This window comes from Pyrus communis, chromosome 4 (genome assembly GCF_041283825.1).
Source record: "Pyrus communis isolate YQ-2024b chromosome 4, ASM4128382v1, whole genome shotgun sequence".
Taxonomy (NCBI): Eukaryota; Viridiplantae; Streptophyta; class Magnoliopsida; order Rosales; family Rosaceae; genus Pyrus; species Pyrus communis.
Window position 1 is genome coordinate 15,401,308 of NC_142568.1, and position 23,942 is coordinate 15,425,249.

The 23,942-nt window shown below is 37.8% G+C and overlaps 1 protein-coding gene across 1 annotated transcript; it reads right to left on the bottom strand.

Annotated features, from left to right (window-relative positions):
* Positions 1–953: 953 nt before the first annotated feature.
* On the bottom strand, positions 954–6,456 carry LOC137723712 (uncharacterized). The gene is made up of 5 exons (XM_068462906.2): positions 5,902–6,456; positions 5,072–5,160; positions 2,687–4,663; positions 2,152–2,338; positions 954–1,705 (listed from the first exon to the last, which is right to left on the bottom strand). The coding sequence occupies exons 1-5, from the start codon at positions 5,999–6,001 to the stop codon at positions 1,101–1,103; spliced, it is 2,958 nt and encodes a 985-aa protein (XP_068319007.2). The 5' UTR covers positions 6,002–6,456; the 3' UTR covers positions 954–1,100.
* Positions 6,457–23,942: the final 17,486 nt, after the last annotated feature.

Here is a 23,942-nt window from a genome sequence, read left to right on the forward strand (position 1 = left end):
GAGCAACTGATTGTGCTTCTCTTTGGTACCATCTGAGAAGGAAGAGGCAAAGCCTAGGGCTAGCAAAAGGAGCAAGGCCAGCCATGAAAAGTTTTGGTAGGATAGTGACAGTCCCATGATAATGCTTCTCTTTCTCTCTCTCTTTGTTGTTGTTTCTGGACGAAAGTTATGCTATATTGTTGTGCTCATATAAGAGATTTATTTTCCTTATATGGTTTTTTGCTATTTATTAACACGTTGAATCCATGTTAGATTTGTGGTATATCAATTTGTATTCTGTTGTATTTGGTGTGTATATTCATATGAATCCATTAAATTTTTTTCCTTTTGAGGTTTAGCAACTATGGAATTTCACCAACTATATACAACTTATGGAAGGATAGGAGGAAATGATACAACCAACTCGCTTTTAATTTATTTGTACCAGATTCGACTCACTTGAATTTGCGGCGTATAAAAAATATTAAGACTAACTAACCTTTAGTTTATTGGTACACGTTTCAACTCACTTGAATTACGGCGTATATGAGAAAATATTATAATGAATTGGCCTTTAATTTTCCGCCAAATTCACATCATCAATCGACAACATCATAGCAAATGACAACATTAAATTATGGTGGCCAGCGGGAAATACAACACAGGGTTTTAGCTTTCGTTCGTATAGCTGCTCACATTAGTTTGTGTTGAGCGTTCACATGTCAAATGAGTTTCGAGTGAAAGTTACCACTCATGCAGTGGGAAGTAAGGACCTCCGCAAGTCTTCTGCCATAGGTAGTCTTATTTGATTGCAATAGGTATCAAATTCGACTCACATGAGTATACAGCAAATTCGATGTACAGTTATAATTGACCCCATTGTGATATGGAGAAAAAAATAAATAAAAAATAAAAAGGTAATTATGTAGTCGATGAGCATTCTTTTCTACCCCTATAGTCATACCCACCAACAATTTTTTTTCTCTAACAAAGACCATCCCATTTATTCATCTTCTCGTGAAACTACAATTTCAAGTCTTCATTTACATATTCTATTTAAACTCGTCGACCAAAACAACGAACAGAAGAAAAACTTCAGTTGAAATTCTTGGCCTTCTACACTACATAACCACTACCTCTGCTACTAGCTCATCTATCAACTTCCTCTCTACTTCCCCACCTATTACGTCTATTTCATCTCCAAAATCCATCCACAGCGAGTCACGTTGCAGCTCTTTCTCCAGATTGTCCTCACTCGCATTCTCTTCTTGGCTTGCTAGAAACTTGTGAAGATCATCTTCAAGTGCACTTGTATTAATCCACTTGGGACCAATTCTTTTGTTCGCAGGCCTCGCCCATGGGTGTGGATCAGTGAATTGCTCAAACATCTCCAGGAGCCCTGAATTTACCCGGTCAAACAGTAACTTTCTCTCAGGCTTTGGCCAAGAAGTCTGACCGTAGTACTTCTTCTCCAGTTCTTCGAATAGTAAAGGACACATAGGAGATTCTGGAGTGTGACATATTGCCAAGAAGGTAGCCGGACCAGCGTTGCTTAAACCAGATTCAGTTAAAATATCGGCCAAGTATACAGATTCCCAGCTCTCTTCATCTTTGCAAAGCCCTCTTGCATCTAAACACGCTGTAGATCCATCACCGTCTTCATCACTCGAGACTTCCATGTGTGGTTCTGATTCCAACTTGAGTAGCTGAAGCTGCATCCGAAGCCCTAGAAACCAAACAAAAAGATGAAAACTAAAGCAAACAAAAGGAATAGGCCAATTAAATAAAGGAATGCACAACACAGTAGGAAGACAAGTAAATCATATTTGTAAGCAAACTCAACACGGATTCAGTTCAAACAAAAATTAACTCCCATCAATGACTAAAGCATATCCTTACCCAATACCTACACTTGAAAATTGCATGCTTCCTTATGAGTATTTATTATAAAAAATAAAAATCAACTGACTTCTCGCACACAATATATTGATATAAACATAGCAACATTTTACTATCAAGGCTTCATCACAATAATCTACATACGAATTAGCACAACATATTCTATGGATACTGGAAGAAGGCAATAGCTTTTTGTAGCACCTACATATTCATAGGGAAACTGACACTAGAAACAAAAGAAATAATAATCAAAATAAATGGCCTTGCAATTACCTTGCAGGTCAGCACTGACACTCTCAAAGCATTCAGAACTAGATGACACATCATCAGTAAAAGGAACTTCCAGAACTGAAACCGGACTCGGCTGCTCAGCTTCCTTGGAGCTTGCAGGAGATTCGATTCCAGGCACGGAATGGTTAGAGGGGACTGCCTGTTCATCAGGGGGCCTGATTGATGGTTCCTGGAAATTTAATGGAATATTTGAGAGAAAATTTTTAATGTTTAATACAAAGCCCTGCTTTCAACCAAGCAGGGAAGGAATTTCAAACACAGAGATGCGACATACGTATAAAGTATGATGCATCCACTTGTTGGTATAAATGGTGATAAAATAGTGAACATCCGACAATGAGTACTACGCAACATACACATGTTTTCAGGAGCATCAAAGATGAAATTATATAAGATTTTTTAAGAATCAGTTCCTGAAATATCTACAGAAATAGGCCTCCAATAATTCTATATCATTGCAGCACTGATAATATCATACTGCACAAGTAAAAGCCCAGCAGAAAAATTAAACACGCACCTGGGGAATTAGGTTATCTTGGTGACTACCAGAAGAATCACCTTCTGCTGACATATGAGATGATAATTCTGGAAGTAACACATCAGGAGTTTCACAAGGCATGGATGCATCCAGATCCACCAAATTTGCAGAAACTGGACTTGTGTCCAAAGCATTACGAGCTGGTGACTCAAAGACTGCAACATTCTGCTGGGTTCGATTGTTCCCTTCAAAGTCAGTTCTATCTTTATTCTCAGTAGTATGAGTTTCAGGTGAAATGTCAATAGCTTCCCTACTTAAGGAGTGAGACGAATAAGAAATTTTGTTGCTGGATCTAGACAGTTTATGGCCACCTTCTCTAAGATCAAGATGACCAGTTACTGTGCGGTGTCTTTCGTGCAAGACTGTCTCCTTTGGCATCAGATACTTGTCATCATGTACAGTTTCACACCACATACTTGTTTTAAAACTTGCAAACGCAGTAGATGAAGAAGGAAGAGATTTTGATCTTGATAAACTATTGATGCATCCATCCTTCCAACCATCCCTACTGCTGATACCCAGAGGTCCACCCCACCGTGCAGGTGCATCTTCAGTAGAAAACGAATCTCTGAATCCTGCCTCGCCAATCATGGCATTCAAATTCGCAGCTCGCGTTTCCTCGTCTGGGACAGCAAGCATTTCACCAAGTGTGCTGCCCCTGCTAACAGGTCCCACTTCTTGGGACTTGTGAGTCATCTTCCACCTCTCCGAGAGCCTCTTCTTGGCCTCTCTACTCACGGATGATTCAGTAGAGCATGATGATGAAGGCCTGGAGTGGTTACTTATGTGAAATGAATGCCTGGAAGACACCGACATCACCTCTGACTCATTTGCAGATTCATTCTCAGACATGCTACAACAACTCTCATCACCAGCATATCCTTTCAAACCAGAGGAGGAAAGACGCACAGAATTACTGTGAAATTTATTCCTCATTTTCCTTGTGATTTCCTTGGCAACTTCTCTAGATTCTCTGGACTTGTGCCTCAGACGCCCATCATTATCTTGGACATTATTCCTTCCCCGTGATTCTGCCTCCCTATCTCTAATGCTCGGAAATTCAGTGTGTTTGCTTCCATCTAACATAGAAGCATGAGGAGAACATGGTGATGTTTTGGTAGCATTCAGCACCTTCCCAAGGTTTGGTTTCAGAACAACTATCCTTGTAGGATGAATGGCAGATTCAATTTTCACTTCCGGTCGGCTTACAGATGATTTAGGAGGATTATGACCAGCATGTCTACTGTCAGAATGGCTAGGAAAAGAATCGCGATGCTTCTGCGGAGATTCAGAGCAATGCTTCCGCTCTCTCGCTGATGTGAAACCAAGGTCAATGTTTTCATACTTCTGAGCCTCTGGTGACTTCATAGATGCTATGCGACCACAACGGGATTGAGGAACACCGTGCAGATCATGCAGATGTTTAGCAAACAATGAGTCTGGTTGCTGAAGGAATTTCAATAGAAGATCCTTGTTAGATTCCAGCACCTCAAGCACATCATGGAATTCCTTTGAATCCTGTAGCCTCTCATCAGTTGAAAGGCGTTTTGCATCCATGAACTTCTGTCGAACAAAAGCCATTTCAGCATCACTGAGCTTTGTGTTAGCAGTTCCTCGTGATGAGTAACCCTTTGAAGTTTCATAAACTTCAAACACATCCTTGAATTCTTGCTGCACCCTTGAGTTCTTCCTGGACAAGCGGCGTTCATAAGACATACTGTTTCTGTGCTCTGTCTCTTCCGATCTTGACTTCTGAAAATAATTCTCCGAAATGCCTTTTGGTTGTCTATGAGCAGGCTGCTGAGGTGGCAGCCCATCAAGACCCATCAATTTGGCAATTACGCTTGGTGATCTCCTCCTGGGTTCAATTTCTCTCACCATCTCCTCAGCTAATAACTTCTTTATTGGAGTTCCAACAGCTTGCTGTGAAGATCTCCAGCCCAATTCAAAGGGGAACTGCAACGACAAAATTGACACACTTCATCATGCATGTCACATTGTAATTATTTTCTGACATGTAATTATTTTCAATACCAATATATATCCAAAGGAGGGGAAAATCTAGAAAAATACAAAGAAAGCGGAATCTACTCTGTTCCAGATATAAAATGAACTGACAAAACAAACAACAAAATAAAATTAGAAAATTAGAAAAAGCACCCCGAGAACTCAAGTTTTATAGAAAAACACTTCACTAGCTCAATTGGAGAAAACAGAGGAAGCCCCCATCCAAATGAAATCTTTCCCCCATCATCAAGTCAATTGGGTTTATTTTTGTAAACTATTGGTTTCAAAGTGTTCTTTCTCTAAAGTGTAATGTTATGAAGGGCTTACACACAACTAGTGAGTAGAAAATGAGATTACCGAGTCGTCACCGGTAGAGCCACTACTGCAAGAACTCGAATCAGAGGCCAATTTCGGAATGTGTTTCTGTTTCTGAACCTGCCTGTTTCCTGAAAACAAAACCCCCAAACAACATCAGGATCAACATTTCAAAGCATGGGCAAATTGAGAAGTAAACACTCCATAAAATTTTGCAAGTAATTAGAAATCACCAAATGAATTAGAATCCAACCCAGCAAAGTAGATGAAATTTCAACTGTACCCTTTCAATCAAAAGAAAAGGGAAACATGGCAATCAATGTCTGGTAAAATAGCATGCAGAAAACAGAGGAAGCTTCAATTGTTCCCTTTGACTCATCAAAAAGAAGCAATTGAATTATGTCTCATCATTCCAGTGGAAACAAAGCAAATCATGGCAAAACCACTACAGAAAAAGTCACAAACTTTACCAAATTTACAGATACAACCCCAAAATTAACCTGCATTGCATAAGCATTAGAGTAAAATAAACAAAAACAAAAAAAATTAATCAATTAAAATTAGAGTTGCCAATTGAAAATAAATTTTCATCTTTAGTGGATAATTTGATAGAAAAAACTTTGAGAACAATAAAAACCAGTTACTAAGTTCAGAATTTTGTAATTTTCTTCAAGTGAGCTGAATAATTTAGCTTAATCGTTCTGTTTTCGGAACACCGGAGAAAAATAACTACTTTCAGCCAAAATCTGAAATTTTCTCTTCCACTTTTCTTTAATTTTTCTCGGCAACCAAACAGGGTCAGAAATTCAGACAAACCACAAAACTAAAACCCCGAAAAATAAAAAAGTTCCGAAATTCAGAAAATACCAAACCTCTGTAAGCTCGCTCAGCGGAGGAGGCGAGTCGTCCTCCTTCGAAGCTCCTATCAGCAATGCTGGTCACCTTAGACCTCCGAGGCCGCAAGTTCTCCATTTTCACACATTAAAAACCCAAAAATTGAAAATTTAACAAAGCAAAAAAGGGAAGAAACGTAGATCGGAAACTCCGCAGCGACGCACGCGACGCGAATGTTCCGAGAAAATTACAGAGAGAAAAAAGGGAAAAAAAAACCCCAAATTTCAGCTCCCCATTTTCTGAAGAGAGAATCAGAAAAGAAATAAAAAAGATCTTGAACCGAAAGAGAAAGTGAGAGAAAGCAGCAGAAAACGGAGAGAGAGAGAGAGAGAGTAATAAAGAGGGGTCCGTTACTGAGAACTGCTATAGAGAGAGAGAGAGAGAGAGAGAGAGAGAGAGTGGGGTGACTGGGAGTGTGGTGGTGGGTGTGAAGAGAGAGAAAGTGAGGAGACAGAAAGAGAGGGGAGAGAGAGAGAGAGACAGAGACAGAGAGAGAGAGGCAGGGAGAGAGTTCGTTTTTGGGGTTTTGTTTTGTTTTGGGATTTTTGAACTTTCAAATAGCGATATACTGACGGGGGGGCTGAGGGTCTGCGCGGGCAAGTTGAGCGTGTGTGACTGTGGATGGACTACAGTAAGGATGGTGTGAGGTGAAACAGACTATGACTCTGCCCATTTTCCAGGCGTCGTTCCTGGGATGTGGCCACGTCACCGTCCTGTTTGGTTCTAATTACGGGACATGGATCCTCTCCGGATCCATTGGTCCTAATTCATCAAGTCCTATCATCCGGATCATTGAAATTTGATCAAACGGCTAAAGTTATTATACATTTTAAAATGGATCTCTGTTTGTAGCTGTTAGATCAAATTTCAATGGTCCGAATGATGAGACTTAATGGATTAGGATCAATGGATCTAGAGAGGATCCATGTGGGGCCTCTTGGCTTCACTCTTTGTTTGCTTGGGCTTTTTTCACAATTTCATGGTGCATCTTACCTTTGATTGAGAAAATTGGGTGTGGTTAGGGTTAAAGAGAGAGCATCTTTGGGTTGTTTGGATTTGCATATTTACAATTGGCTCAGGGTTATTAATGTAACCATTTGTATGAATCTGCAATATAGACGTTTGAGCTATTCAGATCATATTTGTCGTTTGCATAACAACTTATTTATAAGTAGCTCTAAACTTGCTCAAATCTTGATTTGTCAGTGCCCGAAATAGCCAAAATTTGCTAAATTTCTGACATTGATCCGCCGTCCTCAGAAGTGACCAAAATTGAGTCTACTCAACTAAGAGATCTATGTACTTACCTAAGTGACCAATCTGTCAACGTCGCGACCAAAAATAATTTCCAACAACATCGCTTCTCTCAACTTGCCTAAATGATCAAACTGTTAGCATTGAAATTTACTAAATTTTGGTCTATTTTGCAACAACACATCCTTGTATTTGTCCAAATGATAAATTTGTCAACATCAAAAATGGCAACCACTTGATCTACTTCTCCAACAACAGCAAATCTCTCTACTTTCCTAAAAGATCAATTTGTCGGATTCGAGGATGGCTAAAATTTGATTTACTTCTCTAAAAACAACGTATTATTGTACTTGCCTAAATGATACAATTTTGTCGGCGTCGAAAATGGAAAAAACCAAATCTACTTCTCTAACGACAATGTTTCTCTCTACTAACCTAAAATGATTAATTTGTCTGTGTCGAAAAAGGCTAAAATTTCATTCACTTCTCTGACAACAACATACCTTTGTACTTGCCTAAATGATCAATTTTGTCGGCGTCAAAAATGCCAAAGACCTAATCTACTTCTCTAACAACAACATGTCTCTCTACTTACCTAAACATATCAATTTGTCAGCATCGAAAATGGCTAAAATTTGATTCACTTCTTTTACTTTTTACTTAAAAGATCAATTTGTCAGCCTAAAAAGGACTAAAATTTGGTATACTTTCACCACAACAACATATCTTTTATCCCTCCTGTATTAGCGATCAAGATTTATGTGATATTGAATAATGTCAAATCACATATAGATATCTATGATCCTCATAATGCATCTCATGTTGAAACAATTCTTACAAACATAACTTGATCCAATTACTCTGGCCGGAGATTTCTGAAATGGATCTAGTGGCTTCAAAGGATATTTCTTTCTATTGAATAGTTACCGTAATGCGATAGATTTCTAATTGCGCATTCATGTATCTTCATACTCATACATATGAACCCATGTATCAAACTATCAAGCCCTATGAAGCAATGAGGGCTTTGAAGTGAAATCAAAGTTCATATTTAAAAGCATAAGATACCTATGAGGCCTTATGTCTGTTTGCATACTATAACCTAAAGCTTTGTAACGTTTGACATGAGGTTAGCATCCATATGTTTAAGATTCTTGGGCAGACAATGTTTGATAGGAGCATATTTATGCGACTTAATTGGCTTGTTCTCGTGCATTTACGTTGTGTTTCTTTAGTTATTTTAGTCCTTTATGCCATTTTCGTGTGTTTCTAGGTTCATATGGCTAAGGAAGCAAAAAGATGCATTTTGGAGCCTTTTGGAGCACTTTTGGGCTATGGATGGATAGCTTATGCTTGGAGCCAAAGTGTTGGACGAAATTGAAGGCCTTGTATGCATTTTAGGACATAAAACAAAGGGCCTAGCCCATTCTAACACCTTGCCATGCATCCAACACACATTCACCCTCTTCTCCCATCCCATTTCCAGGTTGTCCACTTCACCATGCAGCCACATATTCACCCACATGCACATTCAATCATTCAAACCCATTGGTGCCGTGCAAAACACCTTCATTCCAGCCACTCCACATGCATTTCCAACCCACATGCACCCCTTTAATCATTCAACCTAGCTGTCATTGCACATGCATCTTCAAATAAATCAGCCACATGCACATTCACCCATTCCTACCCATGTCGTGCAAAACACCTTCATTCCAGCCACTCCACATGCATTTCCAGCTTTCCACCAACCTCCTAACTGTCATATTCCCTCTTTTTCACCTATAAATAAACATCCATTGCAGCCACAATGAGGGGGATTCATTCATTCATCCATTCACTCCAACAAAACCCTTGAGCCGTGCAAAGGCATCCATTCCAGCACCAATCCCAGCCTTTGCCGTGCCTTCCTCCACCATTCCACCACTCCCCATCCATTCATACACACACCCTACCATTACACAACCAAACCTATCATTCTACATCATCCATAATCCCCAAAACTCACCTTAGACCTTGTGCAGCAACAAAGAGGAAGAGAAGAGGGCTTAAACGTTCATACAATTCAAGTTTGAGTTGTTGGAATGTTTAGGTGTTTCTTTTCCTTTGAATTCAATGTTTAATTTCAATTCTCTTTGTTTTGTACCATGAGGAACTAAAACCCCCCTTGGCTAGGGGGGATTCGAATTACATGTTTAAGCTTGCAATATGATTTGATTACTTCTAATTGCGTTTCATAAGTTGTGAATTCAATTTGTTTAACTGTTTGATTGATAACTTATTTATGTATGTTTATTGAGAGTGCACGCTTAATTTTCATGCATGAATATGACGCTAGAATATAAGTGAGTTTCACCTAATCGTTATGAACTTATATTCACAAGTAGTAAAGGTTGATGATCTCAATCGCGTTAAGTAAATTCTTGGCATAAGTTTCATGCAGTTCATAGTAACGAGTGCTTCGTCAATGCTTATGGTTTTCAAAGAACTTAATGATTCTTGCTTGTATCTCTATTATGCAGTTCATATAGGGAACTTGTGGGGAATGTTTTGGGTTGTCGTATGCAATCATCCAATTCAATAACGTTAGGAAAATCTGAGGGTTAATTAGTGCAATTCACGGTTAATCTGGGGCGTTGAGAATTCATGGTTTATTGAGAAGCAATTGGAAACCGTTTTATATGCAAGTATAACATGTATGGAGATGAACCCCTTACCTAGCCTTCCCATCCATTCAATTCCATCAAATTCGTTTTTAGAATCTGTTTTGTTTCCAAGTTTCTGTTTTAATTTCAAAATCATCCAAAACCAATCCCCCTTTACTTTGTTGAGTCATAGTAGTTAGAAATCCCTTTAGTTTGTGTTTTTAAGTGTCTTAGGTCAAGTTAAAACCAATTTTCGTCCAAAGTTGTGTCTAGTGTTCAAAACTGCCCAGAAAGTGTGTTTAAGGCAATTTTGAGTGCTTTGGGTACTGTTTGAGTCTTTTGGTTTGTTTTAGTGTTTTAAAGTTTAGTTTTGCATTCTTTGAGTCTAGTATAGTGTTTTATATTGTGTTTTTACGTTTTTGAGTCAAATCCAAGTGATTTTGCAATCCCTCCTAATCCCCGGTTAAGAACGATCCCTACTTACATACTTACTACAATTGACAAAAAGAGGGTTTAATTTGTGTGCGTATAATTCTCGCATCAATGTTCAGTGAACTTGTTCAACAGAAAAACACATGTATATACACCATGTATCCAACATGCATAGCACAAGACCATGCTAACCTTAATGTGTTATACATTGGCATTTTCGAATAGTCAATATTTATTTGACTTTCCAAACAGCTAGGAACTTATTGGAAGACTAAGTGATTATGGAATACTAGTCCCCCTGCCTAACTTAGTTTAGGACATTGCTTCCATAACTTAAATCCTATCAACTTATTCATAGTATATGATCTCTATAATATAAAATCAAACTCATGAATGAATAAATCTTGCCCTATTGTGGGGATTGATCACTGGGAAATGTTTTATTCATATTTAGTATCATGTTTGATCTTTGTATGGATGTTTTTTGCAATTGAGATGAGTTGTGTATTTTTTTTTTCATGTTGTATTACTTAAGCATTGTAACGTGAAGAACAACATGAATAGATTGTTCTACTAGTTGCGAGCATTATACTCTTTTATTTTATTTATAACTAGTATATGGGCACACACAAAGTGTATGAGAAAATTTTTCATTTTTGTTTTTGAAATAGAATGAGAGAGGAAGAGAGTGATAGAGAATGTGGGAGTGAGAAGTTTTTTTTTTTTTTTTTTTTTTAATTAGAGATATGTTAGGATTATATGTAGGTGAGACTTTGAAAAAAAAAACAGAAAAATTTGATTGTGTGAAAGTACATTTCTACCTCATATTTCTTATTCAGGTTCTATTTTAATTAGAGGGTAAACTAGTAATTTCATAGAATTTTAGTTGACAATGAGTGTTTTATTAATTAATAGAGATACAACAATATTATTTACTCTTTTTAAAGGCCTTTCAGCCTTCTGTGTACATATGATATTTTGAAGATTGCACATTTTCGGGATTTGCAACATTAATTTTAACAAAATAAATTTGTACAGTTGGGTGAGTGTAAGGTTTATTAGACGCACTCGTGGAAAAATACCATGCTATTGTCAAACTAACTTGATAAAAATATTTAAATATGTATCACACTCCGATATTGAATATTCCACCAAACCTGAATGTACATCCTTTATTTTAACAAATAAATTTTTTTTTACATAGAGGCTAAGGTCATCTTTAACCGAAAGAGGCTCAAAATGTCATGTTTAGCCTTATAGCCTTACAAGAAATTATATTTTAATGAACAGTGTCATGCCATATTTTATACCATCTCCAACCGAGAGGGCCAAATGATCATAGGTCAAACATAGTCATTTGATAAAAAACTCATCTCCAACTGAGGGGCCAAGGGGCCAAAGGCCAAACATAACCCCCTCAATAATTTATTATTTTAATTGAATTAATATGGTTAATTAAATTAAACTACAATATATAAATAAGGTTCTCTGACATATTTTGAGTGCCACTTGCCACAATAACGAAGAAAGTGTGATATTATTGCACCTGCCACAAAAGTCAAGTTTGACATTTTGCCATTGGAGGGTTGGTTGGTTGGCTAGAAATGACCAGCCCTCTAGCTTGATTTGTGGGTTTTGGCCTGGTAGGGCCCACAAGCCCTTTGGCCTAGCCTTCGGTTGGAAATGATTTTCGTGTCAGTTCAAGCTATTTTTAGCCTTATGGCCATTTGGCTGGATCAGTTGAAGATGACTTTATATACTTAGGTCATCTCTAACTGGGCCGGTCATAAGGCTATAGGCCAAAGGATAGCCATTTTTGACACAAAACTCACCTCCAATGGAGGTCTAGGCCACAAATTCTTGGGACCCACTAGGCAAAAATCCAGCCATATGGCTAACGGGTTGGCCAACTTTAGTCAGCCAACTAGCCCCTTTAGTTGGGCCCAACTGGATTTTTTTTTTTTTAAAGACGAAATTTAAAATAAAAAAATTTAATTCTAATTTTTTTCCCTATAAATACCTAAGACATTTCTACACCATTTCTCACATCATTTTCACCATTCCATACTATCTTACCTCATTTCATTTCAATTCTTCGCATTTTATTTACCTCAACACTCATCAACACACACACTCCTCTCTTACCTCTTCCAATAATCTTTCCTTTAATTTTTTCAATAATTTTCAAATGGCCACATCTTCAAGTGGCACTCAAACTATGTCCGGAGACTTATTCATAGCGACCAGTGACACCTAAAATATGTCCGAAATTTAATATGGTAGTTTAATTCAATTAACCAATAAAATTAAAGAACAAACTTAAAATAATAAATTATTGAGGGGGCTAAAAAATAGCCCCTTCGGTTGGAGATCATGTATAAATATGGTCTAATACTGTTCATTAAAAAATAATTTCTTTTAGGGTTATAATCTAGACAGGGCTAAACATAACCCCTTCGGTTGGAGATGGCCTTATATTGTTGTGTGCTGGCACAAGCGATTCATCTTTCTTTTTCTTTTCTTTTTTGTACATTTTATTTCCATTTTTTGGATGAATGTGGTTGTATCATCTTTATTATATGTAAAATGACGCAAACCAAACAAAGAGAGGAATCTTTAATTCTCAAAAATTTGAGCTAATTATAAGGATATGGGTACCCATAGTAGGCTGATAATTTCTTGCATGATTCATTAACCTGATACGAATATAAGTTTATTAGCGTTAAACAACGAAACAAAATTATCAAGATGGTTACAAAGCAGAGAACTACATTGTGACTGACTTATTCACAACTGAATAACAAAGCATCATGTTTATAATAAGCTAACCATGATTCCTAATGAGCAAGAAAACGAAAGCCTAAATGTAATGTGCACGGCCTAAATCTTAAACAATAAAATAAATTTAAATATTATTTTCCAACAAATATTGAATGGATGCAAAAGTCTTAAATATCATTTACCAAAATAAATAAATAAAGAAATTTGCATCAATTCGATTGTTACAAGATTCATGGTATGACCCACATCTGTCAACCTAGCACTTGTCGGATCTACTTAAAAATGGAAAAGCTAACTTTCTTCCTAATTAACTAGGATATGGTTTCTTAATGCAGCAGACATGTTATTAATTCATGTAATATAAATTTAGTGAATAAGGAGTTTAAACTTAAAGAGTTAGTAATAAGCAAGTTAAAAGTCGGTTCCCTCCAATGTATTAAAAAAGAAAAACAAAAATTCATGAAGTTATAACGTAATTGTTGATTTTGGCTTGTTTTGCTAGCTACTATTTCACCATGCATACTCAAACATTAAATTTTAGAGAGCTTTAATGAAAATGGCTTCTTCAAACTTTTTATTAATAAAAAAATTCTAATAACTTTATTTAATGAACATGACACAAAGCTCTAATGAAAAGGGATTTTTTTAAATTTTTCTTAATCAAAAGCATCATAATAACTTTATTTAATGAAGAGGACACAAAGGTTTAATGAAAAGGGCTTCTCCAAACATGAACACTGCAATTGTTTCTACAATTGAACACTACAACTGTTCTAGAATTAAATACTGCAACTATTTTCAAAACTAAACACTCCAACTATTTCTAAAACTGAGCACTACAACTAATTCTAGAACTGAACACTGACACTATTTTTAGACCTAAACATTGCAACTCTTTTTAGAATGAAACACTACAACTATTTTTAGAACTGAAAATTGCCACTATTTCTAGAATTGAATATTGAATTGTTTTTAGAACTAAACACTGCAACTATTTGTAGAATTGAACAATGCCACTATTTATAGAACTGCACACTGCCATTATTTCTAAATCTAAATATGAAAGTATTAATTTTGAGTAAGCACTTACATGGAAAAGAAGCCCATAAGGAGAGGGATTAAACTTCTCTCCTGGGCCAAAAACCAATTATGTCAAGTTTGATTAAAAATTGGCAAAAATCTTCGGAAAAACGTCACCTTTGGAGAGCTTGATCTCCCTAAACATTGAGTTTTAGTGTGTGCGTCTTGTATTAGAAGAAAGAGGGTGTCGATACAAACTCGTAGCCTTTAATCTTGCGTGATTTTCATTATTGTATGAGAGATTTTTTAAAGAATCTAATATTAGAAAGGAGAAAACGAGAAAGTTTGTCCTAAATATTAAATAAAGTTATTAAAATACACTGGTTAAGATGATCTTAGTTTTTCTTAAATTTTATGCTAGAAAATGTCAATGGTCATGAATTGTAAACAAAGAAAACTCAAAGCAGCCATGTCATACATGATCTGACCCTCCAACAAGTTTTGGTCCCCCAAAACTTGCATGATTTTTCTTGATACCTTTATTTCTGTGTAAATATGGAATCCAAGCAAAAAGCATCATAACATGGAGATCATTGTGGTCTCCAAAACCCTCCCCTCCCCCCTAGTTGACAAATAAAGCTAATTATACATTTACTTGTCCTTATGCGTGATCATGAAGACGTTTCCTATCTCTTTGATATTTTTACCCCTTTGCTTTTTTTTTTTTCTTCTTAATTCAGGCAATAAATTTCTAGTGTTGTTACGCTTACTCGCCTGTTATATTTTTTTTACTCATTTTATCTGTATTTTTATTAAATATTTTGACTAATTAATGAGTGAGAAAATATGACAAATAAATAGATGTAATAACAGTTATGACTCTTTGGAAAAATAAAAAAAGTCGGTGTGCACGGTAGCACTCTAATTTTTTTTCATGAAAGCATGTCAAAAGAAAGATGACTCTCGTAGCCCCCACAAGCCAGAAAAATATGAGTTTGCTTAACAAGTAAAAGAGAGAAGAACAAGAAGGGGATTGTTTTTTCCTTCTTATGATGCTTAATTGGAAGAACTCAGTTACCAATTGCTGGAGTGTTCTATGATAATTAATTAAAAGCAAAAGTTAAAAGCAAAACTTACTAGCAAGCTTGACTGGACTAAAGTGTGATTATTTAGGTAGAAATCCACAATCATGGCTTTTGAAAGGCCGCAATTATCTGTTAAACTTTGACAAATCTCAAATTCCTTAATTAATCAATCTAAATTGAACATATGCTAGAAGCACATTGGCTATGCTTCTAAGATTAAAACACTAGTATGTGGTTCAACATTTTAGTAAATATGGTGTTAAATTTTCACCCATGTGTCCTGGGTTCGAAACTTTTCTCGTCTTCTAAATTATTGTAATAATTTTGGAACCTTCGACTCTCTTCGTAATAATAGTAAGAAAAAAAATATTGAAACACTAATTGGACTTCCTAGGCAGGCCTGCATACTTAGTTAGGATTTTATTCATATATTAATTAACCATCAAATTTCATCCCATATTGCTTGCAAATACTAGACAGGTATATGATTAGCCCTCAATAATCCTGTCTTTGTCTTCCTTAATTTACAAACCTTTCAGCATTGTGCTAATTGGATTGGAATATCATGTACATAAAACGATCGAGCTAGGATTTAATTCAAATCTTTGAGTGCATGAATACTGAAATCAAATTTGCTCACGCAACTGTAGCTAGGTAGTTCATTTTATGTATACCTTTTTCTCTTTTAGGATAGAGTAAATCAGTTGAGGATGACCGTTTTTAATTAAAAAAATCGGGTGTGCAACGATATTATTATGATATTGTTTTAAATGCATTGATAACATGTTGTTACATTTTTATTAATGTTATAGAAAATAACATGTATAAACTGCATATATTATTTCACACAAAATTTTGTGGAAGTTAACCATCGCTAGTAAATCATTGTATTATTACTAAGTGTTCACACATATATTATATATCAATTGTATAAAAAACGAAAAAAAATATATATACGTAATATACTTGATTTTGTTTCATATTCTAACACATCAAAATAAAGTTTTCTTGTACAACAAGCATTAAACTGGGCATTTGGGTGACATGAAATTGGGAAGTTCTACCAAATGTACAGGACTCGTTTAATCAGCCAAACTCAGAAGCTATGTATGTTTACAAGTTTCATGAGGTGTTGCCATAGCCATGACATTACTATGTATGGTCAAGAGGACTCACATCAACACCAAAACCCAGGAAAAAGAATCTTAAGATCATACGATGGGAAACAAATTTAAAGAGAAAAAAAGGCCTAAGGTTTCGGACTTTGTCATCCATGGATGAGACACCTAGACTTCAAAGTTATAAGATTTGGAACCAAAGATTTCAAGAAGATGCTCCTCCATGGAGCGTTCCTTGTAGTTGTATGATTTGCTTCCTTGGCTCCCCAAAAGTACCAAGATTTCAAGTGGGATGTGTCACATCTACTATACATATGCCTTTATTTCAAAATGAAAACATTGTATTGGTTAGTACACGGAGCCTCCTAAGGCAGAGAATATGCAGTGTAACAAAGTGTACTTAGGTCTCTATCACTCATTGAATATGCGGGTTAACAGAATGTATTTAGGTCTCTATCACTCATCAACGAGACTATATATTGTAAAACTTAGCTAAAATTCTCTACAGGAGAAGTTAGCTATCTCAAATTTCTTTATTAAGAGAGAGTATGCATTCTAAAGAGACAAAAACTGAAACCGTCAACTAAGCTTGGTTCGGATTTGACCAATTTTGGTCAACTTTATTTTTTATACTCGATTTAGTTTGGTTTTTCAATTCATCAATTTTTTTTGCCCACTCCTAATCTTAATATAACTCATCACGTGATTAGTGATATGAAGATGAGAGTTACACATCCAAGTATGGTTTAAAGTTACACATCTCTCTCTTTTTAATTTTAAAAATAATGATAGGTAAGATGATGAACAAAAAGGGTAATGACTATAGGACAATAAAATGGAAAGACAAGGGGGCATCACATGACTTTCACACAAATTGTATTTATTTGTACTATATCTGTCTCTTCCCTAGTACAATGCAGAACAGATAGAATTTGTTGAAACCCCATCCATTTACTGTATTCAGACCAAAACCATGCATTGTCTGTTTGACTGGAAAACATGTACTGAATAGTGAGACCCACACCTTAAACTTCCGATCAAACTGCTAGGCCACCACATTCGACAGTTTAGTATATAACTTAATAACATAGTTTTTCTGTTTATCAAAAAAATTAGTCGGTTTTGAAAAAGTTGATCTTTAAATGGCAACTTAACAAAATAAGGGAGCTTTAATTAAAAAAATTTACTCAATTTTTTTTCTTGATTGAAAAGATAAAAATTACACGTCAACTCAACTTTTATTAAAAGGAAGGATAAAAAAAATGAGATACGGGTCCTTGGCAGCGCGTGGATCCTTAGCATGTTTCCACCGCTCGCTCTTTCTCACCCGTCCCCATCAAGCCCTCTCTCTCTCTCTTTCCTCTTTTAAGCATCACCATCAACTCGCTCTCCCTCACGTCACTCACTCCACAACACAACTACATTTTTGTTTTGCATAAAGTTAAAAAATTAGTGCATGAACGTAGTAAATTAAAAACTTACAATATTCATACTTCAATAATTTTAAAACACTAATTGAGAAACAATCACTATTTTTTAAATATTAATTGAAAAGATGTTTGGGCTCAAAATATTGGTGTGGGCCGAGTTAGGAGTTGTTCTCGGCCCGGCAATATGATTCTAGAATCATCGTGAATTCTAGTTATTATGGGCCGCTTAGTTAGGATCGGCCGAGTCCTAGTATGAGATGGATTGATGGGAAAGTCAAATCCTAGCATAACAAGAAGTCTCAATGGGATGAGGATGTTGAGATTTGAGAAATGAATGTGGCTGGATAAAGAGTTTGGTTCAAAGTCCTAATGGAGCTAAGATTCGCCAGGACTTGGTTAGATTAAGACAAAGAATCCTAATCCGAGTATGGTTCTAGTTTGGCCATGACGAGATTGGTTGCTATAAATAAGAAAGGGGTGGATCATTCTAAGGCCTCCAATTTAACACACAAACTGCCTTGCGCAAACTCTCGCTCAATGTGAAACCTCTCAACAACCTTGAGAATTTTTTTTTTCCACCAACACATCTTCAGTTTGGATAAACAGCACTGTGATGGCAACCGGTGACATCTTCAGTTTGGTTAAATAGCACTGTTGTCGTAGAATCAGCCGATCACGGAGCACCTTCAGTTTGGATAAACAGTACTACGTCGAGGTCGACTGGTTATTTATCCAAGTCTTGGTCAAGAAGGATTTTCGAATCCTTATTGGCAAAGGTCATCTTATTAGCCTTCTCGGTGAGTGAGCTGTTACAGATTACTACATTCGACACATTGAATGCCGAATTTGATATTGAACTTCGCAGAACTAGTAGCCTTGTCTTCAGGCTCTAGAACTTGAAGGCCGAGACGTGTTCCTTCCTCGGCTGCAGTCGCAAGATCAAGAAGTCAGCAGCGTGCCCAACACCACATCAACATATTTTACTCTTTGGCCGAGCTCGATCGACGAGTTGGCACGCTCCCCACATAACTGAAGGACATAATTAACTTATTAATTACTCGGCTAACGCGCCACGTAGGCTTGGTAGTTTTTAGGGTCAACATTTTGGCACGCCCAGTAGGACCCATTGTTGAAGCTACGAAGTTCATGACCACTGAGACACGGTCAGTGAAAAAGAAAATAAGGATGGGTAAATCAGCAACTAACCTTCCACCTATGGTCCAAAACCCAAATCATGATGGCATGTCACAAGCACAAAATCCTCATGTGGCCATCACACCCGAAGCCACGAGTGTGACACGTCGAGAAAAGAAAGTTAGTCTCGGCGGATAGGCTCGTGATGCGGAGAACACCACCAGAGCAACAAAAGCAATTTTTGTCGAAGAAATAATCAAAGATTGGGATGAAGATGGTGGTGAAGGTTCTGATCCACCGACTAGATTTTTTCTTTAGAGAAGACTCGAAGAGCAATTTCAGATTTTCAATCAAGAAGTAAAAAAGCATACTTGAAGTAATACGCAGTAATGGTGAGGCACATAACAAAATGCTCAAATTGTTGATTAGTAAAGTTTACGACGGCGGACCCACCGATCGTTCCAGGCAACTTCCACTTAAGGGTAATCTGGTATCAACGCTACAGGTTGAAACAAGATCTGCTCGGCTCAAAATGATCGATTTGGAAAAAAGAGGAGGATCAAGCAGTAGATCAGACATATCCGATCAGAAAGAAGAAACAACATCTGCTAATATGATTGAGGTCCAAAGAATGATCAATTCGGCCTTGAAAAAGGGGTCGAAGTTCCCAAAGTTCATCCATCTATACCCAACTTATATAGAGAAGTTTGAATATCCTAAAGGTTTCAAAATCCCAGACTTCAGCCTTTTTGCTGGCAAATCGTCACTGTCTTCATTAGAACATGTGGCTCGGTTCACTGCACAATGCAGAGATGTTAATAGCGACTTCCATAAACTGTGATTATTCAACTTCTTGCTAATAGGTTCGGCATTCGCTTAGTACATCAACCTCCTGCCTAATTCCATACAAAGTTGGGGGGAACTGATTGAAAATTTCCATGAACAATTCTATCAGCTGGGGATGGAAATGTCAGTTTCATCACTGGTATGGCTCAAACATTTGACGAATGGCCAATGGAATACTTAACGAGGTTCAAGTCGGCCAGAAATTGGTGCCGAGTAGCTCTCCCTAAAGTTGAATTCGTCAAAATCGCTTTGAATGGCCTGGATGTGGAATATAAAAAAATAAAATTCTTGGGGGCAAACTTCCGAGATATGTACGAACTGGCCCAGGACGTCGAGCAATATGATAATTTGCTCCGAGAATCCCACAGTTAGCTATGCATCGGCCGAAGGCAAGGATTCCCGATACGCCAGTATGGACACGGCCGAGATAACGATAGATAAACCGTACGTATGCAAGGCTTTGGCTCAAATTAATTCCAAGGAGTCCAAAACCTGCTCGGCCTCTGAAGAGACAATGAAAACATCAAAAGTTTACACCTTTGATATCACCAAGGCCGATGCAATACCAGTTGTTACTGGCAAATATCATCAAACTTTGGCCAGGACATAACATTCCAAAGGCTGAAGAGCTGAAAGGCAAAACGTATTGTAAATCCCACAACTCGAATAAGCATACCACAAACAACTGCGTCGTGGTCCGTGATGTTATTCAAATCTGGATTGATAAAGGCAAGCTAAAATTTCTTGAAAAATAGATGACTATCGACGTTGATCCCTTCCCTTCAGCGACAGTTGGCATAGTAGATGCTCATTTGCCCAAGAACAAAGGGAAGGGGAAGGCCGAGTTCGTTCCAATACAACATATCCCAAAGCAAAATTCTCGGATGCGACTCAAGCTTGATCTATTTTCAAACGAACCATCTACAAAGTTGTTAGGACTGGCCATAATCGAATCTATGTCAGACTCCAGTGCAAAAGAAACTGATAGACTGATGGTTTTGTGCAGCCATTGTAAAACACGCGTCGTCCTAACCGAACCAAAGAAGAAACCAGCTCAGGTTCCAACACCACGACAACCATCCACGGTCGCAGTAACACATCCAAGGGTACTCGGCGCAATTAGCGCCAGAAGGTGTTCGATATGCTCAACCCTTAAATACGAACGGACGACCTAACTTCAGCCAGACGACGTCTTGATTTCGATGTGCCGTCTTATAATGAGGATTATTACTCATATAACTCCAGCAGCTCGAGTTCATCGGCGAATAAAAAAAACCTTCAAGCCACCTGAGCCATGAGATCAACGTTAGTATAGTTACAATTCTCCTACCGACATGTATACTGCATTATCCAAATCTCAGAAATGTCGACGCCAACAGATAGATTACATGGCTCGACGACAGGCAACACAGGATACTTCAGCTACCAAATGGTAGCCGAAAAAAGCCGCAAGAAGTGGAGACGACTGACAACCCCTTGCAATCATAGCCAAATTACTTCAAGGGAAAAAGGTAATTGATCGCGACTTTGAAACCACTATTAAAGAATCCGAGAAGCGCATCAAAATCGTCATTCGGCCCGGGGAAATGAAATCCAATTTCCAGCATTTCAAAAAAGAAGCTGAAAACAAGCTTCTCTCACTACCCCCGCAAGAGCCATTAATAAGAGTCCGACGAAATCTGCACCCTCCATTTCTCGAAGACTCCCTAGAGTACATACGAGAATTTCATAAGAAACATTCTGCCCATGACAGGTACAGCCTACCTAAAGCGTGTCAAGAAGCCCTCAACCTGGCCCTAACTTGCCCTGATGTTGAATAGATTATCCAAAAAACCACTGATCCAGCAATGAAGGCCAGGTTCCAGCACATACATGAAGCTCGGGTATTCAGCTTTGAGGTCGACCCGCACACAGACATAGTCACCGTTGAGCTCTTTTTTCCTCTAAAAAACCTTTAATATTTACGACATCATTTCAAAGTCTTTTCAGCTGTATCTCTCTTCAGCTTTATGGCCGATGAGAAGAATCGGTGGTGCGTTTGGATGCCTACTTAGACACAAGGGACACCCGAATCGCGTATGAAGAATGAGCCCGTAAAGCACTGCAGGGCCAAAATCAAACCTCAGCAAAATATAAGCTCGAAGACGACAACCAGAATGAAATAGGTTCAGTCGACATACCACGATAATAGGTACCCAATGAGGCGAAAGATGATCAGGTCGAAGATACTCCGAAGTATGATATCGCACTCAATAACCCGAAGGACAACGACCAAAACTCGATAGGCCATTCAGTCTTCGAAAATATGGAAATTAGCTTGGTCTATGTCTTACCTGCTGAATTTTAACCAACCACACACCAACCAAATTTCTTAGATGGGGACGTGGTAGCCGAGGAAGCAACACAAGTCGATTTCATCGCCAACAATGAAGATGGGCAAGCCAATAGAGATGACAAACTTAAAGCAGCTCTGGCCGTACTATTTCCCCACTCTTATTCGATTAATCTTCAACATTTGAAGCCGTTGTATGTCACGGTTCACATTGAAAGTTATCCAATCTCCAAAATCTTTGTCAATTGTGGGGCTACGGTCAATATCGTGCCCATATCTGTCATGAAGGCACTACGACGATCTAACGACGAACTCATTCCATCAGGAATAACCATGAGTAGCTTCGTCGGCGACAAGTCCCAGACCAAATGAGTGCTTCCTTTGGAGGTAAGCGTTGCAGGTCGTAATCACATAACCGTATTCATTATCGTCGACTCCAAGACCGAGTATCAGGTTCTCATCTTTTAGGACGGCAAATCAGTTGTGGTTCATTCGGCCAATAATCAACCGTTTGAAGCTAATATGACTCAGGAACGGTATTACAATGATCACGGCGGCTATATTACCCTACAGTGTTTGAATGAGGAAGGACGACCGACTCTTCAGTACAGAAAGCAATCAAGGTAAGTGCCGAGATTGTCCATCAGGATTTGGTGAAACTTAGGTTGGTAGAAGACAACCAGGACAGACGTCGGGCCGCAGTTTCATCTACCATGGAATAACTGCTGGCCCATTGGTATGTTATTTCCAAGCAGCCAAATTCGGGCGTAAACTTGGTCGAATGAGACAATAGGCCAGTACTCTCACTAGACAAAGTTCAGGCTGTACTAGCCGAGCTCGAGGATAGTCAACCTTAAGTCAAAGATCTTTTAGAGGAAATAAATGTTGGAATGGCCAAAGACCCACGACCTTTGTTCGTTAGTGCTTTGTTACCTCAACATGTAAAAACCAAGCTTTGTAATTTGCTTAGAGAATTTAAGGATTGTTTTGCTTGGAGCTACCATGAGATGTCTGGTTTAGATCGAACACTAGTCGAACATGAATTACGTATCAAACCTGGGTGTGAACCATTCCGCCAACCACCTCATCGTTTCTCAACCAAAGTACAACTCGGCATAAAAGGCAAACTCGTTCGACTTTTAAAAGCTGGGTTTATTCGGACAGCTCGATACGTCGAATGGTTGGCAAACATCGTCCCAGTTTTAAAGAAAAATGGTGCCTTGCGTATCTGCATTGATTTTAGAAATTTGAACCTAGCAACTCCTAAAGATGAATATCCAATGCCAATTTCAGATTTGTTAATCGACACGGCATTAAACCACGAGATCTTATCCTTTATAGATGGACATGCTGGTTATAACCAGATTTTCATCGCCAAGGCTAATGTTCATAAGACCATTTTTCATTGTCTGGGGGCACTCGACACATATGAATGGGTCGTCATGCCATTCAGCCTCAAGAATGCCGATGCCACATACCAACGAGCCATAAATACTATTTTCCATGATTTGATTGGTACTACCGTCGAAGTCTACATTGACAATGTTGTAATCAAATCACAACGTCGGCAGACATATTTGGATGATCTTCATCAGGTTTTCCTACGTATGCGCCAACACAACCTTAAAATGAATCCCGCCAAATATGCTTTCAGCGTATCAGTTGGAAATTTTTTAGGATTCCTTGTACATCATCGTGGTATTGAGGTAGATGAAAATAAGGCTCATGCAATCATCAATGTTCCATCCTCGACGACTAAAAAACAACTACAGTTGTTACTTGGCAAGATTAACTTTCTCCATCGATTCATTGCTAATTTGGTGGGAAAAATGAAAGCATTCTCCATGCTCTTGAAACTTAAGGATTCTCACCTATTTGAATGGTGTGCAGAACACCAAGAGAAGTTTACACATATCAAGGTCTCCCTCACGACTCCACCCGT

Excerpts from the sequence above, each read along its gene's own strand:
- LOC137723712 (XM_068462906.2), bottom strand. The coding sequence starts at position 6,001 with ATGGAGAACTTGCGGCCTCGGAGGTCTAAGGTGACCAGCATTGCTGAT. Across the intron at positions 5,161-5,901 it reads CGCTGAGCGAGCTTACAGAG|GAAACAGGCAGGTTCAGAAA; the intron begins GTTTGGTATTTT and ends TTTTGTTTTCAG. Across the intron at positions 1,706-2,151 it reads TGTCAGTGCTGACCTGCAAG|GGCTTCGGATGCAGCTTCAG; the intron begins GTAATTGCAAGG and ends TTTGGTTTCTAG.